We start from the raw sequence: 20,897 nt of genomic DNA on the forward strand, positions 1-20,897 counted from the left end.
GAAAGGTGCAAGGATGCCAGGACACAATGACAGTGGGATTGTTTTCTTAATTTCTCTTTAATAGTACAAATTGTAATAGTACAAAGTTAATAGTACAGAATAGTAAAAATTCTTTTTAGCACAAATTCCATTTGTAAGTACAAGCCCACTGTTTAGTATGGTCCATGAGCTAAGAATGGTTGAGCTAAAATTCAAAATAATATTTCATGACACGGAAATTACATGAAATTCAAATGTCAGTGTCCATAAAGATTTTGGAACACAGCGATACTCATTTGTTTAGAAGTTGTCTATTTTTGCTTTCATGCTACAACAGCAGAATTGAGTAGTGTCAATAGAAAGTGGCCTACAAAGCTTAAAAGATTATCTGGCCCTTTACAGACAAAGTTTGCCAATCCCTATCTAGCACCAGATATATCTTCTTAAATTGCTACACCTCCTCCTTTAATTTCTATTCAACCTGTTCTTTTGTTGTGATTTTAAACCAGCTGTCTCATATATACACTACTATGTATAAAATACATAAATAATGAGAACCTACTGTATAGCACAGGGAACTCTACTCAGTGCTCTGTGGTGACCTAAATGGGAAGAAAATCTAAAAAAGAGGGGATACGTCAATATGTATACGTATAACTGATTCACTTTGCTGTACAGCAGAAACTAACACAACATTGTAAAGCAAATATACTCCAACAAAAATTTAAAAAATAAAAAACCAGCTTCATATACATATGAACAAATAAATAAATAAATAAACCAGCTGTCTCAAGTCTCAAAGTGGATAATATAAAAACTTTTTAAATAAAAAAGTAAAAGAAACGTCACCAGAAAAGGATACAAGAGTCAAAGAAATTTTTTCCATAATTGCATATTTACTGAAAAATACATCAGAGGTAATGTAAATATGACCTTCTAAAGCAAATGAAGAAATAAGAATATACTTTAACTGAAATACTAAAAAATTTTACTAAAAAGAAATTAAATGTAAACCATAAAGATATTATAAAGATATCTGTTCCCAGCATTTCCAGGTTAGACTCCTTCACTTTGGTCACAGAAGCATGTCAGGAGGTAATGGAGCCTGGCATAGACAGTACATCCTTCACACAAATGAATTGTGGCAGGGGGTGGCACAAGGGAGTTCATCTGTATTTGGTGAACTGCCACAATATTATTCTCTAAGGCTACATAACTTAAGTATCTAACAACTAAAGGGTTAAGAGATATCAGATTTTTCAGGATTATCTTCTTCCAAACTCTGTTATATGCCTTTTGTGTCAAAGTCATTGCTTTCAATATTTTTCTTCAATGCTCTAAAGATATATTTTTAAAAATTAGATTTGTGGTTTTTTCTAAGTCCATTTGTTAGATTCATCAGGGGGTTCTGTCTGGAAGTTTTCTACTGAGGCAAATCATACCATGTGACCTCTCTCAATTCCTATCCAATCCCTTCCTCCCCTAACTGTTTTATAAAATGCAATGAGGCTAAAATAAATCAAGGAGAACAAACTGCAAACTTGTCACCATATTGCCACTTTCTGACCTCGTCAGTGACTAACTAACTAGACCTTAAAGGCTTAAAAGTTGCCTATTCTACCGTACACTAAGATAGTGGTGGGAAGATGGACAGTAATAGAAGCTCTTAACCTTTTTGTGTCATGGAGAAACTTAGTCTGGTGAATCCTATGGACCCTTTCAGAATAACACATTTAAGTATTTAACATAAAATACATAGGATTACAAATGAAATCAAGCAAATTGAAATCATCACAAAATATTTTAAAAACCAAATGTATAATATAGTAGTATATGTGCTTCTTTACAATTAGATTCAATGCCCAGAATACTGACGGGTCTAATAACTACCACACACAAACCATGGCAATGTAGAGTTCATTATATAACTACACGTATTTGTCAAAAGGCAAAGAATTATACACTAAAATTTGTGACTCTTTATGTTGACTATACCTTAATGAAGCTGACTTATAAAAATAAAAATTTATAGTGGTAGTCTAATAACTATAAGTTTGAGGTTTTGATAAAATTTTGAGACAGCTCTAAGAATACTAATGTGATGTGAAAATGTCATTTATTTTAGTGACAAGGCGATAGGTGTTTCTAAGTCTACTAATTCTACTGTGGCTAGTTTTACTAATCATTAAACTGTTACATTTCAGTATGAGGTTAACAAAAATAAAGATGGGAATATCCTTCCCAATTTGGGTTGATGGCCCCCATGAAATATATACACGGAATGTATACAGACAGTACACAGAAGGTAGTGAGACTAGAGAGTAGTGAGACTACTTGCAGAGATAAACAGAGTATCTGTGGACATAGCTGAGGATAAGCAGCCCTTAGGAATCAGAAGGGTCTGCATGCCATAGTCACGCCTCCTGCTTACTTACTCTCACGAGGACATCCAGTCCTCAACTTGTATACAGCCAGCCCAAGAATTCTCCAACAGTAAAGAACCAAGAGAAGTTACAGAGGTCTACTTCCAAGCCCCCAAGTTCTTCATGGGCATGACATTCCCCTGTATCACAGGTGCTAGCTTTGCCATGGCAACACCAAGCATGCGGTCAAACACCTGGCTACAACTAGAAATGGATTCTCCTGGTTCAGTCTAGGACCATATCCTTCCCCCAAACCCCAACGTCCCATAGTCCAGTAAAGAGTCAGTGGAAACAATGGGCAGAAAAATGACGCGGGGGTGTTGGGCCAACAAGGAAGGGCTTCTATTGTTATCCCTATCAATTCCATACAAAAACCCTCTACCAGATGTAAAATACTACCTAATTTCCATAAGTATACACACGGTAGGAAACACAAATGTGAGAATTATTTTATAAAGTCCCAAACCACAAGAGAATCATAGTACCTCAAAAGTGTAGTTCAGAGGAATTAGTGATTAATTCTGTAGCACAGTGGAGGTCTGTACTTGCTTTTGAATATAAACAGAATTTTCCCTGCTATCCAAAGGGAAAAGCATTGCAGATAGAGGGAAAAGCATGTGCAAAGGCAGAGGAGAATGGGAGGCAGGCAGGAGTAAGAGTACCAAAGGCTTTGTACGCCATGCTAATGAGTGATGTGACTCAGTCTGGCGCAGCAAACACCAGAAGGATCAGAGGGCAATGCAGAGAATGAAATGGAGGCAATTAAAATGAAGGCTCGGGAAAATTCCCTGGCAGTCCCGTGATTAGGACTCCCCGCTTTCACCGCCGGCGCCCGGGTTCGATCCCTGGTCGGGGAACTAAGATTCTGCAAGCCGTGTGGTGCGGCCAAAAAAAAAAAAAAAAGCCTAAAAGACCAATAAAGAAGATCCTGTAACTTTGCAGCTGCAAGTCAGTGCTGGAAAACAGAAAGAGCAGAGATGGAGAAAAAGAGGGAAGTTTTCCTTAAAAAAAAAAAAAAAAAAAAAAAAGGAGGGGGGACCTCAAGACAGTGATTTATTGGATATATGGGAATAAAAGAGGGGGGACCACAGAAGTCTTTAGTCTTCTGACCTATGGTCTTTCAGCTTTATTTAAGGAAGCCAACATCCAGTTGCTAATATTGATTTTGCTCATAAATTGCAGATTGGTATTTCTGAAGAAGAGCCAGTTTTCCTTCGGACCGTGCAAACAGTCTAACATGGAGGAAAGTTACCTTTCGACCACAAGAGGCAGGACATACATGACAAATACACTGCTTACCGTTAAGTCTGGGGGACTAATCTTTGCAATCATTAAAACCAGAATATTTACAGTCAAGGACGTTTAACTTTATAAATTCTGTACCTATCAGATCTGTGGTAGGTTTCCCTTTCGATCTTCCTAAGTCCATCTAACAAACACTCTGGATAATTACTTACAGAAAAATACATTAATAATTTTTCTAGCACCGCTCCACAAGTACGTAAAAAGAAGGCAAAAGAGCACTGTATTCTCATTAGGTAAATATCCCAACATTACAACTCAGATGAAAATTTAATAAAAAGAAAATAAAAATTACTTTGCCCAGAAAACCCATAGTGGGACGTACTAAGACAAAACTAACGTGAGGCAAGATTTCTTTTTTTTTTTTTTCTTTCTTTTTTTTTCTTTTTTTGGCCGCGCCACACGGCCTCCGGGATCTTAGCGCCCCGGCCCGGGATGGAACCCAGGCCACCGCAGTGAAAGCGCCGAGTTCAAACCACTGGACGGCCAGGGAATTGCCGTAGCAGAGTTCGATGTCTATTTCCTACACAGAACACCACCAGAACTACAGAAGTGACGGGCCAAATTTGCAGAATGCTGACATTACAAGTGTATTTTACTCTACTTTGCACTTCTTCACAAGGTGCGGCTGAAAGGGGTAGAGAAGCATCATAGGCCTTCCTATCCCGGAGACATCTGGAAAGGGTCACCCGCTCCCACTTCTCCGGACCCAAAGCTTCAGGGTCCTTCAGGTCCAGCTCGCATTCTGCTCCACCGCAGACCCGAGGCCGCCGTCCTGCTCGCTCTGCCCGGGGCCGGGAGGGCAGACCCCACCCCCCTTCGGGCCCAGGCCTTTCTCCACCTTCCACCCGGCCCGGGGGACACGAGGGCGGCCCGCGCCACCTGACAGGGCGAAGCCCCAGGGCCACAGACCTTCCTCACACGCCACCCGCCCCGGCCCCACACCAAGGGGAACACCGTCCCAACCTCCTCCTCAGCTAAAGCCGAACGACCGGCACCCACCTGACACCCTCGGAGGAGAGAGCGCGTCTGCGGCGCGGGCTGAGGGCTTCCTGAAAAGCCGACTCCACCGCCCGGCCGCCGCGTCCCCAGCCCCCCGCACCCCACCGCACTCCGCGGAAAGGCTCGGCGTCCGCGCCACAGACAGCGAGGGTCGGGACGAGGTCCTTCAGGTCTCGAGAGCCACGACACCACACCTACCTCACGACGTACTCTCCTCACCGGACCAATCCTGCGGGTCAGCCCAGCCACCGTCATCCACACATTTCCGAGGCCAACGTCAAACCACCACTGGGGTCCCACGGGCGCCGCACCGCGCCTGCGCACAGCCCAGCAGCTGGACCAGGCTGTCAGTGCGCATGCGCCGGACTCCAGCTCTCCGCCCCCCCCCCACCACCCCCCCGCATATTTTGAACGCTCCGCCCAAACCGGCCGGCGCGCGCATGCGTGTTTACAGTAGCTGGTCTCTCCCGACCCCGGCGAGAAGCGGCGGCTCTGGGGTTTGCAGCCGGACGAGGCGGAAGTTGCTCTGTTGCTTTACAGTCCCTCAGTCTGGCGGAAATTAAAGAGCTGTAAGGGAGGTTCCGGAGCTGGCCTGGCGTGTAGGTGGCCAGATGGAGACCGAGACCGTACACCCGCCACTGACCCGCCGCCCGACGCTGGCCTCTTCCTGGGATGCCGCGTGCGGAGCCCTGGCCCAGAGTCTCCATCTCACCCGGTCTGGTCTCGGCGCCCGGGACGCCGACTGGGAGGAGCTGCTGGCGCCGCCTGCCACCGGGTGCGCCGGGCCGGCGGGGACTGGGGTTGTGCTCGGTGCCAGCCACGCTCCTGGGGGAGCCGGGAGGGGAGGCGGGGGCCGTGAGGGGAGAGGGTCTGGGCCCGGAGCCGAGCCGGTGACGGGTCTGTGCGGGCGGCGAGGGCGAGGGGGGCAGGTCCCGGGTGGCGGGAGGGTGGGGGCGGGCCCGCGGGAAAGAGGAGGCGACTCCGGCGTGAGCGTCGGGCGCAGGGGACGGGGGGCAGGTGACCTGAAGACTCGGCATTTCACCCCCTTCCCCCTTGTGTCCGTCACGTCGGCTCCTGAGGCCCCCTGTCGGGATCAGAACCGCCTTTCTATCCCGAAACAAAAACCTCCGGTCGACCAAAATAGGCATTAAAAACAAAATCCAGATGTCGAACATCTTCATCAGCTTATGTTTGAAAATGGCACACTTTGGTCCTTTATTCTCTTCTGCACCCCGCCCCACCCCCACTTCTGAACTGTTTTTTAACTTACACTAGCTGCCCAGTCCATATATTTCATTAACTGGACAGGCAATTATAGGAAGTCGCTTAGAATGTATTACAGAAGTCAAGGGAAAAGAGAGTGGAGAGCCCTCACGTCTAAAGCATCATTTCCTTATGAATTCTGTATTGAGCATTTCGTCAGTGCTTTTTGCAAGGCGCTTGGACTGCAAATGCAAATGTAAATGAATAGGATAACATGTCAACCCCTGTGGCCCATTAAGTGGGTTAATGACAGTGCTCAGAGAACTGTATAATAGTCTTCATTTTCTTTTCAGCCAGGAGCTGGTGATTTTGCAAAGGAACGTGAACAGCCAAGATGAAAACCCCTGCTTCCTTTACCTGAGATGTGACCCTCCTGGAGGTGAAGAAATCGTTTCTCTTGGCATTTTCAGTTCAGCAAGAAATATGGAAGTATACTCAGGAGAGGAGTACTGTGGAACCAGTAGGGGCAAGAATGTTTGTAATGTTCTGGATAACAGGTTTGTGACGTATGCATGTGGAAGTGTTCTTCTGAAGTAGTGTTTTATTTTCTTGACCTTTTGTGATATTTATTGATTCTCTGACATTGGTGCCAGATACTAGGGGAGAGAAGATAAAAACATACCAGCAGACATAGAAGTTTAGACCTTTAGGGATCTTAAAGACAGTCTAGATCAGCCTAGTTGTTTTTATAAACGTGGAAATTGAGAGCTAGTGGAGGAGAGAGTAGTTGGTAAAAGATCATAGCTAGTTACTGGAAGACTATGATCAGGTGAAGTTCTGGTAAGTGTCTCTTGTCTGTTTTCTTTCACTCACAACGATCTGTTTTCCAAAAATTAAGTTGTCTATCAGTCTGGAACTTTGAACATTTTCCTGTAGGAAACTCTTTACACGTAGTGTGTGAGCCCAACACTGTGCCATACCAGCATACTTAACCCATTTTTATACTTATTGGTTTTTTTTCTGCTTTCTTACAAAGATTCTGACCTAATCTCTCCTTAATACGAATCAAAATATGAAGTGTTTTATATACCGTGCATGTTGGATATAACGGGTATGTTATTGAGCTTTACAGTGTGCTCTGTGCTGCATGAGCATACATTTGATATCTAATTTCATTTTCTCATGTAGCTAGTAAGTGGCAGATGTTGTCTTTGTAGCCGGTGCACTTCAGTAGGAAGTCCCAGCTGTTTATGCCTCACCAGGAAAACTGAATCTCAGGATTTAAATATTGTCCTGGAAACCTTTATTTTTAAATGTAACTGTTAAAAGTGATAGTGTGTGAAATTTTTTATAAGTTAATTCTTTTTTATTTTTAGTGAACATGAAAAGGTTATTTTGTACAAAAAATATCTAAAATTGGAGTCTTCCACACATGCTTGTAAAGTAAAGGTAAGTCATTCCTAAGTATCATTTAGTCATTCCTAAACTAATTTAAAAACTACAGTTGTCCTCCTATTATATAAACTTATTTTCTGTAGGTTTGGTAATGTAGTTAGTCCAACTTGGTCCCTGGTTTTAGTTCAGAAATACTCAGTAAACATGGAAAAAGAAATGCTTTTCTAAAAAATTATCAACATTCTTCTGTTAGAATGTGACCATTTATTAGCTACGGTTGTAACCAAAAGTGGTGTCCAGCTGCTCGCCACTCAAGAGCCAGTAAAGAGGCAAGGTTGGTGGACAGGAAAGTTTGCCTTGTTTTGGATGCCGGCAACAGCAGGGGTGGGGCGTTGGGGGTGCTGGACTCCTGTCTGAAGGCCGACTCCCCCCACTGACCATCAGGGGACAAGAGCTCCTATAGACAGAGGGAGGGGGCTGCATGCAGAAACAGCACAGTCAGCTCTGACAGTCATCTTGAACTTGGTCATGTGGTGGGCTGACCAGCATCATCTTGATTGTTCTTCAGTTCCAGGGTCGGTTTGTTCACTTTTCCTTGAGGCCAGTTCCCGGAATTGTGGCAGCTTATGTCATGGGTACAGTCTTGTCATCATGTAGTTAACTTCCTCCACCTGGCGGGGGTTTCAGTATCTGTACGACAGCTCGCAGGATGTGGCTCAGAATATGGTCTATAGCCCTTGAGGAGGAACTAAAGGTCCTTGACTTTGCTTACTGACTAACCAATTATTGTTTTGTCCTGTTGACTGCTTTTCTTTGCGTCTCCATTTTCGCACTTCTCTGATTAAACTTACTCTTTGGCTAAAGTTTTTCCACAGACCAAAGGCAGGCTGAGGGCATGGGGGGCAAGGTCCATTGGGTCCTGCTCCATTTCCTAGTCATGTCATGTACTGCTGTTAGTACAGCAGTATTGTACCTTTGAGCCTTAAAAAACTGAGTTAAAAACATTTTTTATCGTTATGTAAAACTTCGGTGCCAAGAAAACCACACGCAGTTTTGGTCCCCAAATCTAGAAGGATAGGACACAATCAGGGAGGACTCAGACATGGGCACCACAAAGTTAAAGGAGTTTGGATTGGTGTCTTCAGCCTGAAAAATATTATTAAGGTGAACTTTACTAAGGTCATCAGATCTAAGGAAATGGTACTGAGCTGGAAATCAAAAGCCCTATTTTTTTTTTCAATTTTTATTGGAGTAGAGTTGATTTACAATGTTTTGTTAGTTTCAGGTATACATCAAAGTGAATCAGTTATACATATACATATTTCCACTCTTTTTTACATAAGCCCTGACTGTTAAATGAGCTCTCTTGCTGACTAGCACAATAACTTTGGGCAAGTTCCTTCACCTTTTTCAAGCTACCTTATGGGTAGTATTAGGGAACTGAAGAAAATTCTTGGATTGATTATTTTTAATTTCTCAAATTCTTTGCTGATTATTACTTACAGAAGAGCACAGAACTGATTATCCCAAGATGTTGTTTTAGATGTATATACTAATAGTTTCTAAATTCATTTAAATAAGGCAATTCATTCATCCAACAAATACTGGAGTGCCTATTGATGCCAGATACTGTACTTGGCATTCAGGAGTTGGCAGTTATGAAATAAATTGGAATGAAGGCCTCACATCGCAAATATTATAGTGGGCAAGACAGATAATAGGTTGACTCAGTGTGCAAAATAGGTACTACATTCGCTAGCGAGAAGGGCTTGGGGGTTAAAAAGCAGAACAGGGATAATATGGAGGTTGGAATGTGGGTGTTTACATTTCATGAGGTATTTACTTACTTGTTGATGACAGTCACATCTTTGGTGCCACACTGAGTTTTTAGATCATGGGTCTGTATTCGCCTGTGTCTCTGTGTGATGTATAGGTTTGTTGTGTCTGTGAAGGTGAATGGTATTTAAAACTGTGCTGTGGAAGTACCAGGGAGTGAAAGAGTGTTTCATTTAGGGAAATCCTTGGGTTTGTGTGAAAGCTTCTTCTGGGCCGGTAGTATATGTAAGTTAAAAGTAATAGTTACTGAGCACTTACTCAATGATATGTACTGGAAATTTTAACACATAATCCTCATAACAACCATGTGAACTCATTTTACTCCTGACTCAAGTTTGGCATTTGCCCATGGTCACTCAGGCAGAGCCATCACTGAACTCAGGTCTGTCTGATTCTAAATGCTGTTTTCGTTCCACTTTGCTACTTTGTTGTCCTACACCACACGTGAAATGTCTTTTGCTCTAGAAGCAGGGACAACATGAAGAAGCATAAAGCATTGGAAAAGCTACTGGGATAGAAGACAGAAGAAACAGGCTCAGAGCTCAACTTTGCTAATTGGGTGTCTTTTGCAAGTTAAAAAAACCACCCTGAACTCGTATTTTTATGTGTAAACTGTTGAGCTCTCTTAGGTTGTATTGATATTCCCTACAGTTCTAAATTCTAAAATCCTGACTTATTTATATTTAGTATTTCACAAACACTTTGCATGGGACACTGGACAGTCTTATTTTGTATTAAATAATACTATAGCAAGTTTCAGTATGTTAAGATCTCCGATTGGTATAGTTTATCTTTAATTCCCTAAACTAAGTAAGTAAAACATTATTTATACATAATCTTTTATTTAAAAAGGACTTTTTGCATTTACATTGTCTTTTTGAGTCTTTTTTTGACTATGACTGTTCTAGAGAAACCTTTAAAATGTACTGGAAGTTAATTTTTAGATTCTTGAATGCTTCACTCTTCAGTATTAACAAGAAATGACTTTAAATGATGATTATTTTTATTATCATTAATTTTGCTGACCTTTTGTATTATAATAGCTGCTCTCCTTTGGTGAAAAGCAGTGTGTGTTCATCAGTAAAGTTGTGGTACATGTGAGGCCAGTTTCAGCAAATTCTTCAGCAGGCTCTCCTGCTCTAGGATCAAGGATAGACCTGGAGAGGGTCCAAACCATCATGGAGTCCATGGGGTCAAAGTTGTCATCTGGAGCTCAGCAATTGATGAATATGGTTATTTTCCAGCAACAGGTGAGTAGAAATGGATTTCTTTCCGGATACTGTTAAAATTCTTTAAATGATGTCTTCTTATAAGGACATGTAGAAACGTAAATCTTTTTATTTCAACTTTGGTTATTGATTTAACTATTCACTTTACTAATTTTCCAAAAATAACATTCTGTAGACTTACTCTCTTGCAAAAAAATATTTCTATTACAGACTTCACAATTTTCCATGAATTCACTCATTTATTCATTCAGCAAGTATTTATTTAGCCCCTTCTTAGTGAGTACCACAGTTTTGGTTACTTTAGAAGATTCAAAGATGAATTAGTCGATAGCCTGTTGTTAAGGATCTCTGTAGTCTTGTTAGGGGAGTCAGGGCATCTAAGTGGGGAATGATGAGGAATGCTAGGAAAGGCTTATTAAAGGAAGTAGCATTTTATCTACGCCTTTAAACAGGAAGGGTGGGATTAGGCAAGTAAATTTGGAGGGATGCAACTTAAGAGATAGAGACAAGTATGGATTAAATCTTAAGTGCTAGAGAAATAGGATGTACCTAGGAAATGAATAGAAGTTCATTTCTCTGGAGTGAAGAAGTGACAGGAAGTTTCAGGTAGACTGGGGCTGGATCTTAGAGGATTTTGAATGATGTTATGAAGTTTGTGGGTATTTTTTAGCTCTGTTTTAATAAATTTAATCGGCTATTATGTGTAAGATGAGTCAGTAGGAATGATGCGTCAGCAGAAAGTGAGGCTACAAGGAGGAAAGCAGCTCTGTTATTTCCGTCATCCAGAGGAGAGTTAATGAGAGTCTAAACTTGGAAGGAGTAACCTGATGCTGGATTGTGAGAGGCTACAACAGTGGGGCCACTGGGACTTGACAACTAACTTAATATGGGTTCTGTGGGAGAAAAACAGAATCAAACGTGAAACTAAAGTTTTGAAAATGGTGATACCATAATATACATGGAACCCAAGGTGGGAAGCGACTTGGGGGAAAGGAGTTTAATTTGGGAGTGTTGAGTTTTAGATGTGAATGACACATGTCCTGGGATGATGTTGTGAGGCTTTGGAAACACAGGTGGGGCTGGTGGAGTGGAGGGGGGTTTGGGAGGAGCATGCTAGTAGATGATGGGGAAGGGGGTGAGGGGAGAGACTGGAGCCAGGAAGGAAGACCCTGGGAGAGTAGGAGCATTTGCTAAGAATACGGGGAGAGGAAAAAGGAACCACAAGAGCAGGACACAGCAGTGCTTAAGAGTCACAAGAGATCTGATGTCACGAGACCTGAATTCAAAGCTATTAGTTCTGTGTTATTTGGCATCGCTTCCTCTTTTTGAGAATAAATTTCTTCGTGTTTACAATCTAAACGATAATACTGGTAAGATCACAGGATGAAAGTTTAAAACCAATAATATGAATTTAAAAACTTACATAACTTTTTTGAGATTTGCCAATATTAATTTAGGACGAGTATCGTTGGATCAACAGGCAGACATAGGAGAACAGGAGAGTTGATGATGATCTTGGAAAGCATGGAAAAGAGAGCTTTAAAGTGAACAGGGTCCATACTCTTCTTCCGCTGGCACTATTACCTCACCTCCACACCTCAGGAGGTTCCTACCTGGCCCTCCTGCTCCAGTGCTCCCTCTCCGCAGTGCAGCCAGAATGATCTCAGAGGGTAAAGCAGACTCGACTTCCCCTGTGCAAAGCCCCCTGACTGCTCCCCTTGACACTCAGAACTAATCCAGATTCCTTACGCTCTCATCTAAGATCTGGGCCCTCCTTACCTCCTCAGCCTCATCTCCTGCTGCATCTCCTTAGATGCCTTGCTCTAGACATTCTGATGTGGGTATTCCACAAATAGCCAGACGTGCTCCCACCTCAGGACCTTTGCCCTCTTAACTGCTCTCTTTGGCCAGAATCCTCTCTTCCTGATCTTAGCAAGTCTGCCTTTTTCTCGTTATTTCAACCTCATCTTAAACGTTCCATCTTGAATGACACCTTCCCTAACCACCCTGATTGAAATATTAGCCTTTTCCTCCAAATCTGTATCATATTTTCATCAGCGCTTTCCTGCCTGTTTTTGTTTATGTGTTGTTCTGTGTATCTCATTAAAATATAAGCTTTGTGCAAAGAGGACCTGTCTGTCTAGTTTATGGCTCCGAGTAAATTTTATATAATATATATGCCCTTTGGATTATCAACTAAGTACTCCTTGGAGATCTTCAGGGGGTCAGTTTGAATAGTGATGAGATGGAAACCAGATTTTGAGGGATTAGATAGTAAATGGGTAGTTAGAATGTGGAGGTAGCCAGGGTAAAGTGGGTTGTTTCAAGAATGATAGAGATAAGGAACCTGCTGGTATCAGAATCCCTTGGAATGTTTATAAAGTGCAGAATCCTGGCCCTCAGCAGTGACCTGGAACGCTGAGGATGTGATCCAGGACTCACCTATTTTATACAGGCAATGCCAGATGAGTCTTATGCATAGCATATTTTAAGAACAGATGTTTGAGGGGAAGGATCCAGTGGCCGTAGAGATTAAACATTTAAAAACAGAAGAAATTTTTTGTGTGTGGAAAATTTTGCAAACATTGGAGAGGGTTAATGAATTAAGTAAAAGCAGTTCATGGACTGATTTTTATGTTTTAAAACCTTGACTTTGGAAAAGAAATGACATGAATAGTAGTTTGTGGGTTTTTTTGCCCATGTTTTCAGGGTTTTTTGTTTAATTCCCAAAACAATACATTTTCTTTGCTGTGTAATTTCCGTCCATTCACAAGTACATAAGGTATATTGTAAGCGTGCTCTCCCAGCTCTCATCCTAGTCCCAAGCGTGGTGTGTGTCCTTGTCGCATCTTCTGTCGTATAGAAACACAAGTCCTCCAACCAACAGCACGTGTGTGGTAACCCCCCAACACACGTGCTAAATCATTATCTATGGGGACATTTGGTAAACCCCCTGGGGAAGAAAGAAGGTGATCCTGTTAAATCGTCTTTGAAACATGCTAATAAAAGTCTTCTTTCTCGTGGGGAGGCTGTATTTATGGAATGATTCTCACAGGATGTACCTGGTTCTCTAGGATTGCTTTTGTCCACAAACAAGGAATCCATGGAATGTCTTCCTGGAAAGTGTCATATAAGCTCTGTAACTATCTGTTAAGAATAAAGTAGGGATGTTTCATGATCAGAACCTCTCCTTCTATGGAAGGGGTGTAACCACTCACTGTTTGGAACTTTCATATGTTAATTGGGGCAGGGCCTGTCCTGATGAGGAAAGAAAGGACCTGGGGAACAGCTTTCTAGACTCCCTGCTTCACCTTTGCCTTGTGGTTCCTTGTTTTCTGGAAAGTTTCTTAAAGTGATTTCTTATTTCCTTGTATTTGAAGTTCACATGTGCTGACTTCGATTTGTTTTTGCTTTAGCAATTTAGAATAATTGAGTAGGAATTCTGAATCAAAGTGCCTGGCATATAGTTGTCATTTAACGTTACCTGAGGGAAAGCTGTGCCCCATTTTCTCAACAAAAATATATTCAGTTATTCAAGATTTTCACTGTTTACCTTTTTCATCTGAAAAGATAAAAACATCCTTTTTTCTTGCTTTTTCAAGGTGATACTTTTTGGATTTTATGGTAATTATAAAAGTTAAAGACAGACCTTTCAGAAATCCTACAAGATGTTCAGAGATACTTATTTTTTTCAGAAATCTGAGGGTATGTTTGCAAATTTGTATTTGTCTTGTTCACTGTCTTATTTCCAGTCCCTGAAACAGTACCTAACACAGAGTAGATTCCTGGTAAATATTTGTTGAATGAATGAGTTTGGGGCTGGCTTTATCCAAGAATCATTTATTAGAATATTCAGAAAATATATGGACTGAGTGTTTTCAGCTAACTTGTATAATATTTTTCTCAGTCTCTCTAACTAGATACTGAGCAACAGTAAGTATGAGATGATATTCCCTATAAGAATCCCTGGTAGAGTTCTGTGTTTAGAATTTAGGATGGAGGTGTATAACGTAACAGTTAGATAGGCTAGAGGTAGTTTTGCTTTTCTCTTGTGGAAAAATAAAAGAGCATAGCAAGAACATGGCCCTGGATAGGAGACAGTGTAACCTGCTCTCAAAGGTGAGCCTGAGTCTTCTCAGGAAATAATATAGCATAGCCGGTTGAGTTGAGGCCACAAAACATAATCATTACCCTACAGATTATTTAGGCAGACTTAGGCAAAAGGTAGCTCATTTTAGTCATTGAAAGTGTTACAAAAGTACTCATATAACATCATACTTTAAGTATGTAACTATCTGGTCTATCTTCCAATGAAAATAAGTTGCATATCCTTAGGTTGGCTTACCATATGTGACAATGGGCAGATGATTTTTAATTCTATGAAAGTTATCAATTACTGTGACTCAGCTGAGAATACTACATTTTATTACCATATATTAAGGAGGCCTTGGTAGTGGAAACATTAAAATACGCCCATGCAATTTTACTAAGTATGCTTGTGTTTATTTGAATATTTTCCTTAGCAAAACTAGTGAAATGATGAGAAGTCCTGACTCTGGAGTTCGATGGCCTGGGTTCCAGTCCTGCTTCTGCCACTGACCAGCTGTGTTACCTTGGCCGAGTTAACTTTAGTCTTGGTCTCCTAACTTAATATTGGGATAGTAGCTATAGCCTACTCCATGTGAAAGCTTTGAGGATCAGATGAAAGAAGGCACGTTGCCTGACTCTGAGTTACTCCAGAGGTTACCTGTCGTTATCATTCATGTTAATAATAACATTTTCTTATTTACCTTGCTTAGAATTGTATTCCCATTGGAGAGCAGCTTCAGTCAGTTTTGGGGAGCGCTGGATACAAGCACATGATGGGACTGCAGTCATCATCTGCTTCAGGCGCCTTCGACAAGTCATCCTCCACACCTTTCCCTTCCAGAACTGGATTGACATCTGGAAACATGACTGAAGACTTAAAAGCTTACGTTGATAAAAGTACACAGCCAGCTGGTGGAGGAAATGTGACAAGCCTCCAAGAGTGTAAAATTGTGCCACAAAACCATTCTCTTCCTGAGAATGATCTTAAGAATGCAGTATCTTCTTTCTTACCAAAGAAAGCAAGTGACAACTCACATATACCTAATTCTGAGTTGCTGCCTTTTCTGCAGAATCTGTGTAGTCAAGTGAACCATCTCCGTGTGGGACCCAACACCAAGTGGCAGGAAAGCATCACCAAGCCCGGCAAAGGCACTGTTGGTGTTACGTAAGTATTTAAGACAAGTGTGGTTTAGATTGGGGGCAGGAGGGGGGAGGCAGGTGGAGGAAAGCAGGTTTGTTTCAACAACTACTGCCTGAAAATGTTTCCAGAGAGGATTTTAGCAGCTTTTACATTTCACCATTAACACACTGGCGGAAAGAAATACTCAGCAGAGTAGGATGGATTGCTTTGAAAGAAGTGTGTAAAACTGGAGGTGCCGAGCACTTCTCAGGCCTCTGATGGAAGGGGTACAGGCAGCAGATAGGGTCAGAGTAGAGAGTTGTCCGCATGAATGGAGAGGAGCTGTGGTGACCATGATATGTACATTTTTTGCCTGATTGTATGAAGTGAGCCATTGTAACAGATTTCCTTTGTAGATCATGTGTGACCTAGGCTAATTTCGGAGTCATCCAAACATTTTTCAGCTCTAAATTACTTCTAGTGTACAGGCCCTTATCCCCTGATCTCATAATTCCAATTTTTTCCAGTCCTGCTTTGATTGAGGGGTGGCTAAGTGTTTAGTATGTTCCCCATCTTTTATATAGATGTAATGTGTCCAAATTTCTCACTAGACTGGAATTCAGGACTCTAATCATAGTTCTAGCTTAACTATTTTGCCTTACTGTTTAAATTTTTTGGTTTAGACTTTTTTCCCATGTAAAATGAGGTAGTTGTATTGGTTGAAATTTTCTTAATGTCTCTAATAGCATTGAAATTTGAGGAGTTTAATAAGTTATTGAAAAAAAAGTGGTTCTTACTTGGGCAGGACAAGGAAAGATAACAATAGTCTTTAATAGTTGATAGTCTACATCAGTGTCAACTTGTGATGTGGCAAAACAAAACAAACAAACAATAAAACCCAAAGAAAAAAAACCTAAACATTTAAAAACTGCTTCTGGGTCCAGCTGAGATGGAATGTCCCTATTTCTCTTAGATCCCCCACTTTACCAATATAATCCCTGGACATAATACAGCAAACATACAAAGACTATAAAAGGTGGAAAGAAGTCAGATTGCTCAGGGACCGTGAGGCTTAGTGTTCCTTGGTTCCTAATTACCTGAGAGTTTCTTTCATCATAGATTGGTATAGGATTTTGTCAAGTATTTTTCCTATGGCCATTCATATGATCCTGAATTTTCTTCTGTAGTCTGTTCATATAGTGAATTACATTAATTTCAAAAACTGAACCTGCCTTGTATACCTAGAATAAATCCCACTTAGTTGTGGGCTGTAATTCTTTTTTACACAATGCTGGATCTGATTTGCTAATATATTTTTGAGTATTCTTGCGTCTAATTCATTAAAGATACTGGTCTGTATTTTTCCTGTACTGTCTTTGCCTGGTTTTCTATGAGGGTAATACTGGCCTCATAAAATGAGTTCCATGTCTTAGAAGAGATTGTGTAAAATTAATATTATTTCTTTTTAAACTGTTTGGTAGAAGTCTCTAAGGAAACCAGATGGGCCTGGATATTTCTTTCCTGGGAACTTTTAAATTACAAATTCAATTTCATACATAGTAAAGTTGTCAATTCTCCCCATTGATATGAAGACTTAATGTAATGCATACTGAAGTTCCACCACAATACTTTGTAGACGTAGACAGGATTATTTTAAAAATTATATGAAAAGCAAAAGAGGTAGAATAGCTAAAACAGCTTTGAAAAAGAAGAATGAGGGCTTCCCTGGTAGCACAGTGGCTAAGAATCCGCCTGCCAATGCAGGGGACATGGGCTCGAGCCCTGGTCCGGGAAAATCCCACATGCCACAGAGCAACTAAGCCCGTGTGCCGCAACTACTGAAGCCCATGCGCCTAGAGCCCGTGCTCCGCAACAAGAGAAGCCACCGCAATGAGAAGCCCGTGCACCGCGACGAAGAGTAGCCCCTGCTTGCCACAACCAGAGAAAAGCCCACGCGCAGCAACAAAGACCCAACGCAGCCAAAAATAAATAAATAAAATAAAATAAATTTATTAAAAAAATAAAAGAATGAAGTGGGAGGAATCACTCTTCCCAGTGTTGAGTATTATGTAGTGAGAGTATTCAAGATGATGTAGTGATGGCAGAGGGACAGACACAGACACATAGGTCAATGGGATGTAATAGAGAGCTCAGAAATAGACCCACACATGGACTTCCTTGGTGGCACAGTGGTTTAGAATCTGCCTGCCGATGCAGGGGACACGGATTCAAGCCCTGGTCCGGGACTATCCCACATGCCATGGAGCAACTAAGCCCGTGCGCCACAACTACTGAGCCTGCGCTCTATAGCCTGCAAGCCACAACTACTGAGCCTGTGTGCCACAACTACTGAAGCCCACGCGCCTAGAGCCCATGCTCTGCGACAAGAAAAGCCATCGCAGTGAGAAGCCCACGCACCACAACAAAGAGTAGCCCCCACTCACCACAATTAGAGAAAGCCCGCGTGCAGCAATGAAGACCCAACTCAGCCAAAAATAAAAATAAATAATTAAATTAAATGAAAAGAAATAGACCCACATGAATATGCTCAACTGATTTTTAACAGAGGTGCAACAGCAATTCAATAAAGGAAGAATAGTCTTTTTAACACATGGTGCTGGAGCAATTGGATCCAAAGGGTAAAAAGTGAACCATGACCCAAACCTCATACCTTATACAAAAATTAACTCAAAATGGATCGTAGACTTAAATGTAAAACATAAAGCTATAAAACTTTTCTAATAATACATAGGGGACAATCTTTGGGGACCTAAGACAAGACTTCTTAGATATGACACCAAAAGCAAGGTAATAGAAAATTTGATATATTGGATGCCATGAAAATGTAAAACTTTTGCCCTGTGAACGACTCTGTTAAGAGGAATAAAATACAAATACAAAGTGGGGAAAAATATTTGCAAATTATGTATCCAACAAATGACATATCTAAAATATAGAAAGAACTGTCAAAACTCAACATTAAAAAAATCCAATTAGATCATGGGCAAAAGACCTAAAGAGACATTTTATCAGAGAGGGTGTACAAAAAGCAAATAAGCACATGAAAAGATGTGCGATTGACCTCATGGCTATTAAGGAAATGCATATTAAAACCACAATATACCACTATACAGTTATGGCTAAAATAAAAAGTTTAAAAGTGGTAACGATAGCAAATACTGATGAGGATGTGGAGAAACTGGATCTCTCATTTTAAATCCTGTGAGGTTTTAAAATGGTACAGCCACTCTAAAAACTATTCCGGCAGTTTCTAATAACTGAACATACAGTTGTGCTCCTGGGCATTCATCCCAGAGGAATGAAAACATCTGTCCACACAAAAGCCTGTACACAGTTGTTCATAGAAGCTTCCAGTAATTTAATAAAGTTGTATGGATTAAAAAAGAAAAAAACTATTTAAATTGTACAGTTGCTGGGGGAAGTACTTGGAAAACCTTAAAAAAATTTTGCAAGATTACTTTAGATTTGGAGCTCAAAATCAAAAGGACCCTTTCTAAAGAGCCATTCTTTGAGGGTAGAAATTCCATCATCTTCATTTTTATATTCTCATTTCAATTGTATGCTTAAATGTTTAAAGAATTGAAGAAGTAAGAATGCTTTGGGCATTCAGGATCGTGGTCACCTGTTGAGTGTGTATTTTAGAACCTGGAAATATATTGTAAGGAGACAGTATAGTTGTGGAGACAGATTTCAGCAATGTGTGTTGGCTGCTTTATCGTACTACAGTTTGGTTGTTTTTGTTATAATATTAGGGAAAATTGTTACATTATTATTTTTTAAATTTACTTTTAGAATGGAAGAGCAATCCATTTGTTCCTACTTGGAAAAGATTCTTTCTAAAAATATGGAACTGATGGAAAAGAAACTTGTGGACTACATTGATCAGCGAATATATAAACTCCAGGAGCACATAGATAATAAGATTGCTTTGTTAGTGGACTTGCTGCAAAGTCCCAACTCCCCACCCTCTGGCATGCCTCTAAGACATTATGACTCTGGAGAAAGACTTTCAAATGGAGATAGATAGCACTGAACATGTTCAAAGTACTACAGATATTTATTACATATTTATTACAAATCCAAACCCCAAAAGTCAAAGCAACTATTTAATGTCATTTGAGGATCACCGTTTACTTACATAAAGCAACCTCAGTGTTCATTTTAACTGTACTGTTAACTGTAAATCTCGTCCTGTACACTAAGAGTTAACATGATAGGGTCAGAAATTATTTTTGTTTTTCATATTTTTCACTTTTATAAGAAATTCAGATATACCTCTGGGTTGCTTAAAGTTTTCAACTTTTTTAAGGATTTCTAATGCTTTTCATCAGTTGGTAGTTTATATGTGTTTGATTGGAATACTCTTAATTTTTAGAAAGACCTTATGTTTTACGGGTATAAAAAATGCTTAGAATACTTCATTGATATTTTTTCTTTTTCTAATTGATCGTTCTTAGAAAACTGGGTACTTAAGGCTTGCAACCTTTAATTTCAGATCACCATATTACCTTTTTTATTATTTCAGATAAAAAATTAGATGTGATATTTGGCATGTGTAAAATTGGTCTACATTGGGGCCATTTTGTGTTCTGTTACACTGTAGTTATGGATAGAAAAGTAAAAATTAGAACTGACCTATTCTTTGTTAGGATTATTACTTTAGATTTTATGTTTGATGTAAAATGAGAGAAGTCATCTTGTTTGATCTCCATCAACTCAGAAAGTAGAAGGAATTCTCTCCTTTTCTGAGCTGATACAGGTTCTTCTTTCCAGAGCCCTTTTCTGATTAAAGTGTGAAATGCTGAGGTTCTGCATTGAAGGATTAAGGCATATAAATCAAGGAGATTGCAGTTCTCTCTGGCAGACATGATTTTCAGAAATTATACCTATTGTATATGTGTTGTAAGGTGATATATTTGCATCTAAAAAATAAATGCATCCACTCTGGAAAGTACTTGTCTTAAACAAATAAAAATATTTTTTTTCATCTAATATTTAAGATGAAAAAGGATGGTTTACACTCATTTAGTATGTTGTATTTTGATGAATTTAGTTCTTTGAAGTGAAAACTAATATAAAGTGTGTTCATTTATTAATCATTCTGACCTTAGGGACATGAGGACTTGTATATTACTTTTATCAGTCTTTTCCTAATTTATTAACAACATATGTAGCCATTAGGTAGCATTTCTTTCAGCACTCAGGAGAAATGTGTCTCATTTAAAGCTGAACCCTTTCATTAATAGTTTATACAATTTCTGATTATTGTGGTCTGTTCTTTGATTCACAAATTGCTTT

At 40.4% G+C, this 20,897-nt stretch overlaps 2 protein-coding genes across 3 annotated transcripts in view; one reads left to right on the forward strand and one right to left on the reverse strand.

The window, feature by feature from the left end:
• C7H10orf120 (chromosome 7 C10orf120 homolog) overlaps positions 1 to 5,011 on the reverse strand; it is a 73,019-nt gene extending 68,008 nt beyond the window's left edge. Inside the window, exon 1 of one of the 2 annotated variants that reach the window (XR_011074534.1) lies at positions 4,905 to 4,956. Coding sequence is in view for 1 of the 2 variants with exons in the window: in XM_068548700.1 (XP_068404801.1) it covers positions 4,905 to 4,961 (57 nt within the window). In the remaining variant the exon portion in view is untranslated. Of the gene's footprint in view, positions 1 to 4,904 lie in introns of both variants that reach the window. The other variant, XM_068548700.1, reaches the window with a different exon arrangement.
• A 166-nt stretch (positions 5,012 to 5,177) lies between these two features.
• Positions 5,178 to 19,861, forward strand: LOC137767517 (ATPase PAAT-like). Its single transcript, XM_068548702.1, has 6 exons — positions 5,178 to 5,481; positions 6,263 to 6,466; positions 7,286 to 7,358; positions 10,184 to 10,390; positions 15,169 to 15,623; positions 19,392 to 19,861. Exons 1-6 carry the CDS (start codon positions 5,318 to 5,320, stop codon positions 19,624 to 19,626), a joined length of 1,338 nt encoding a protein of 445 aa, XP_068404803.1. The 5' UTR covers positions 5,178 to 5,317; the 3' UTR covers positions 19,627 to 19,861.
• The last annotated feature ends 1,036 nt before the right edge of the window (positions 19,862 to 20,897 follow it).

This window comes from Eschrichtius robustus, chromosome 7 (assembly GCF_028021215.1).
Source record: "Eschrichtius robustus isolate mEscRob2 chromosome 7, mEscRob2.pri, whole genome shotgun sequence".
In the NCBI taxonomy this organism is placed as follows: Eukaryota; Metazoa; Chordata; class Mammalia; order Artiodactyla; family Eschrichtiidae; genus Eschrichtius; species Eschrichtius robustus.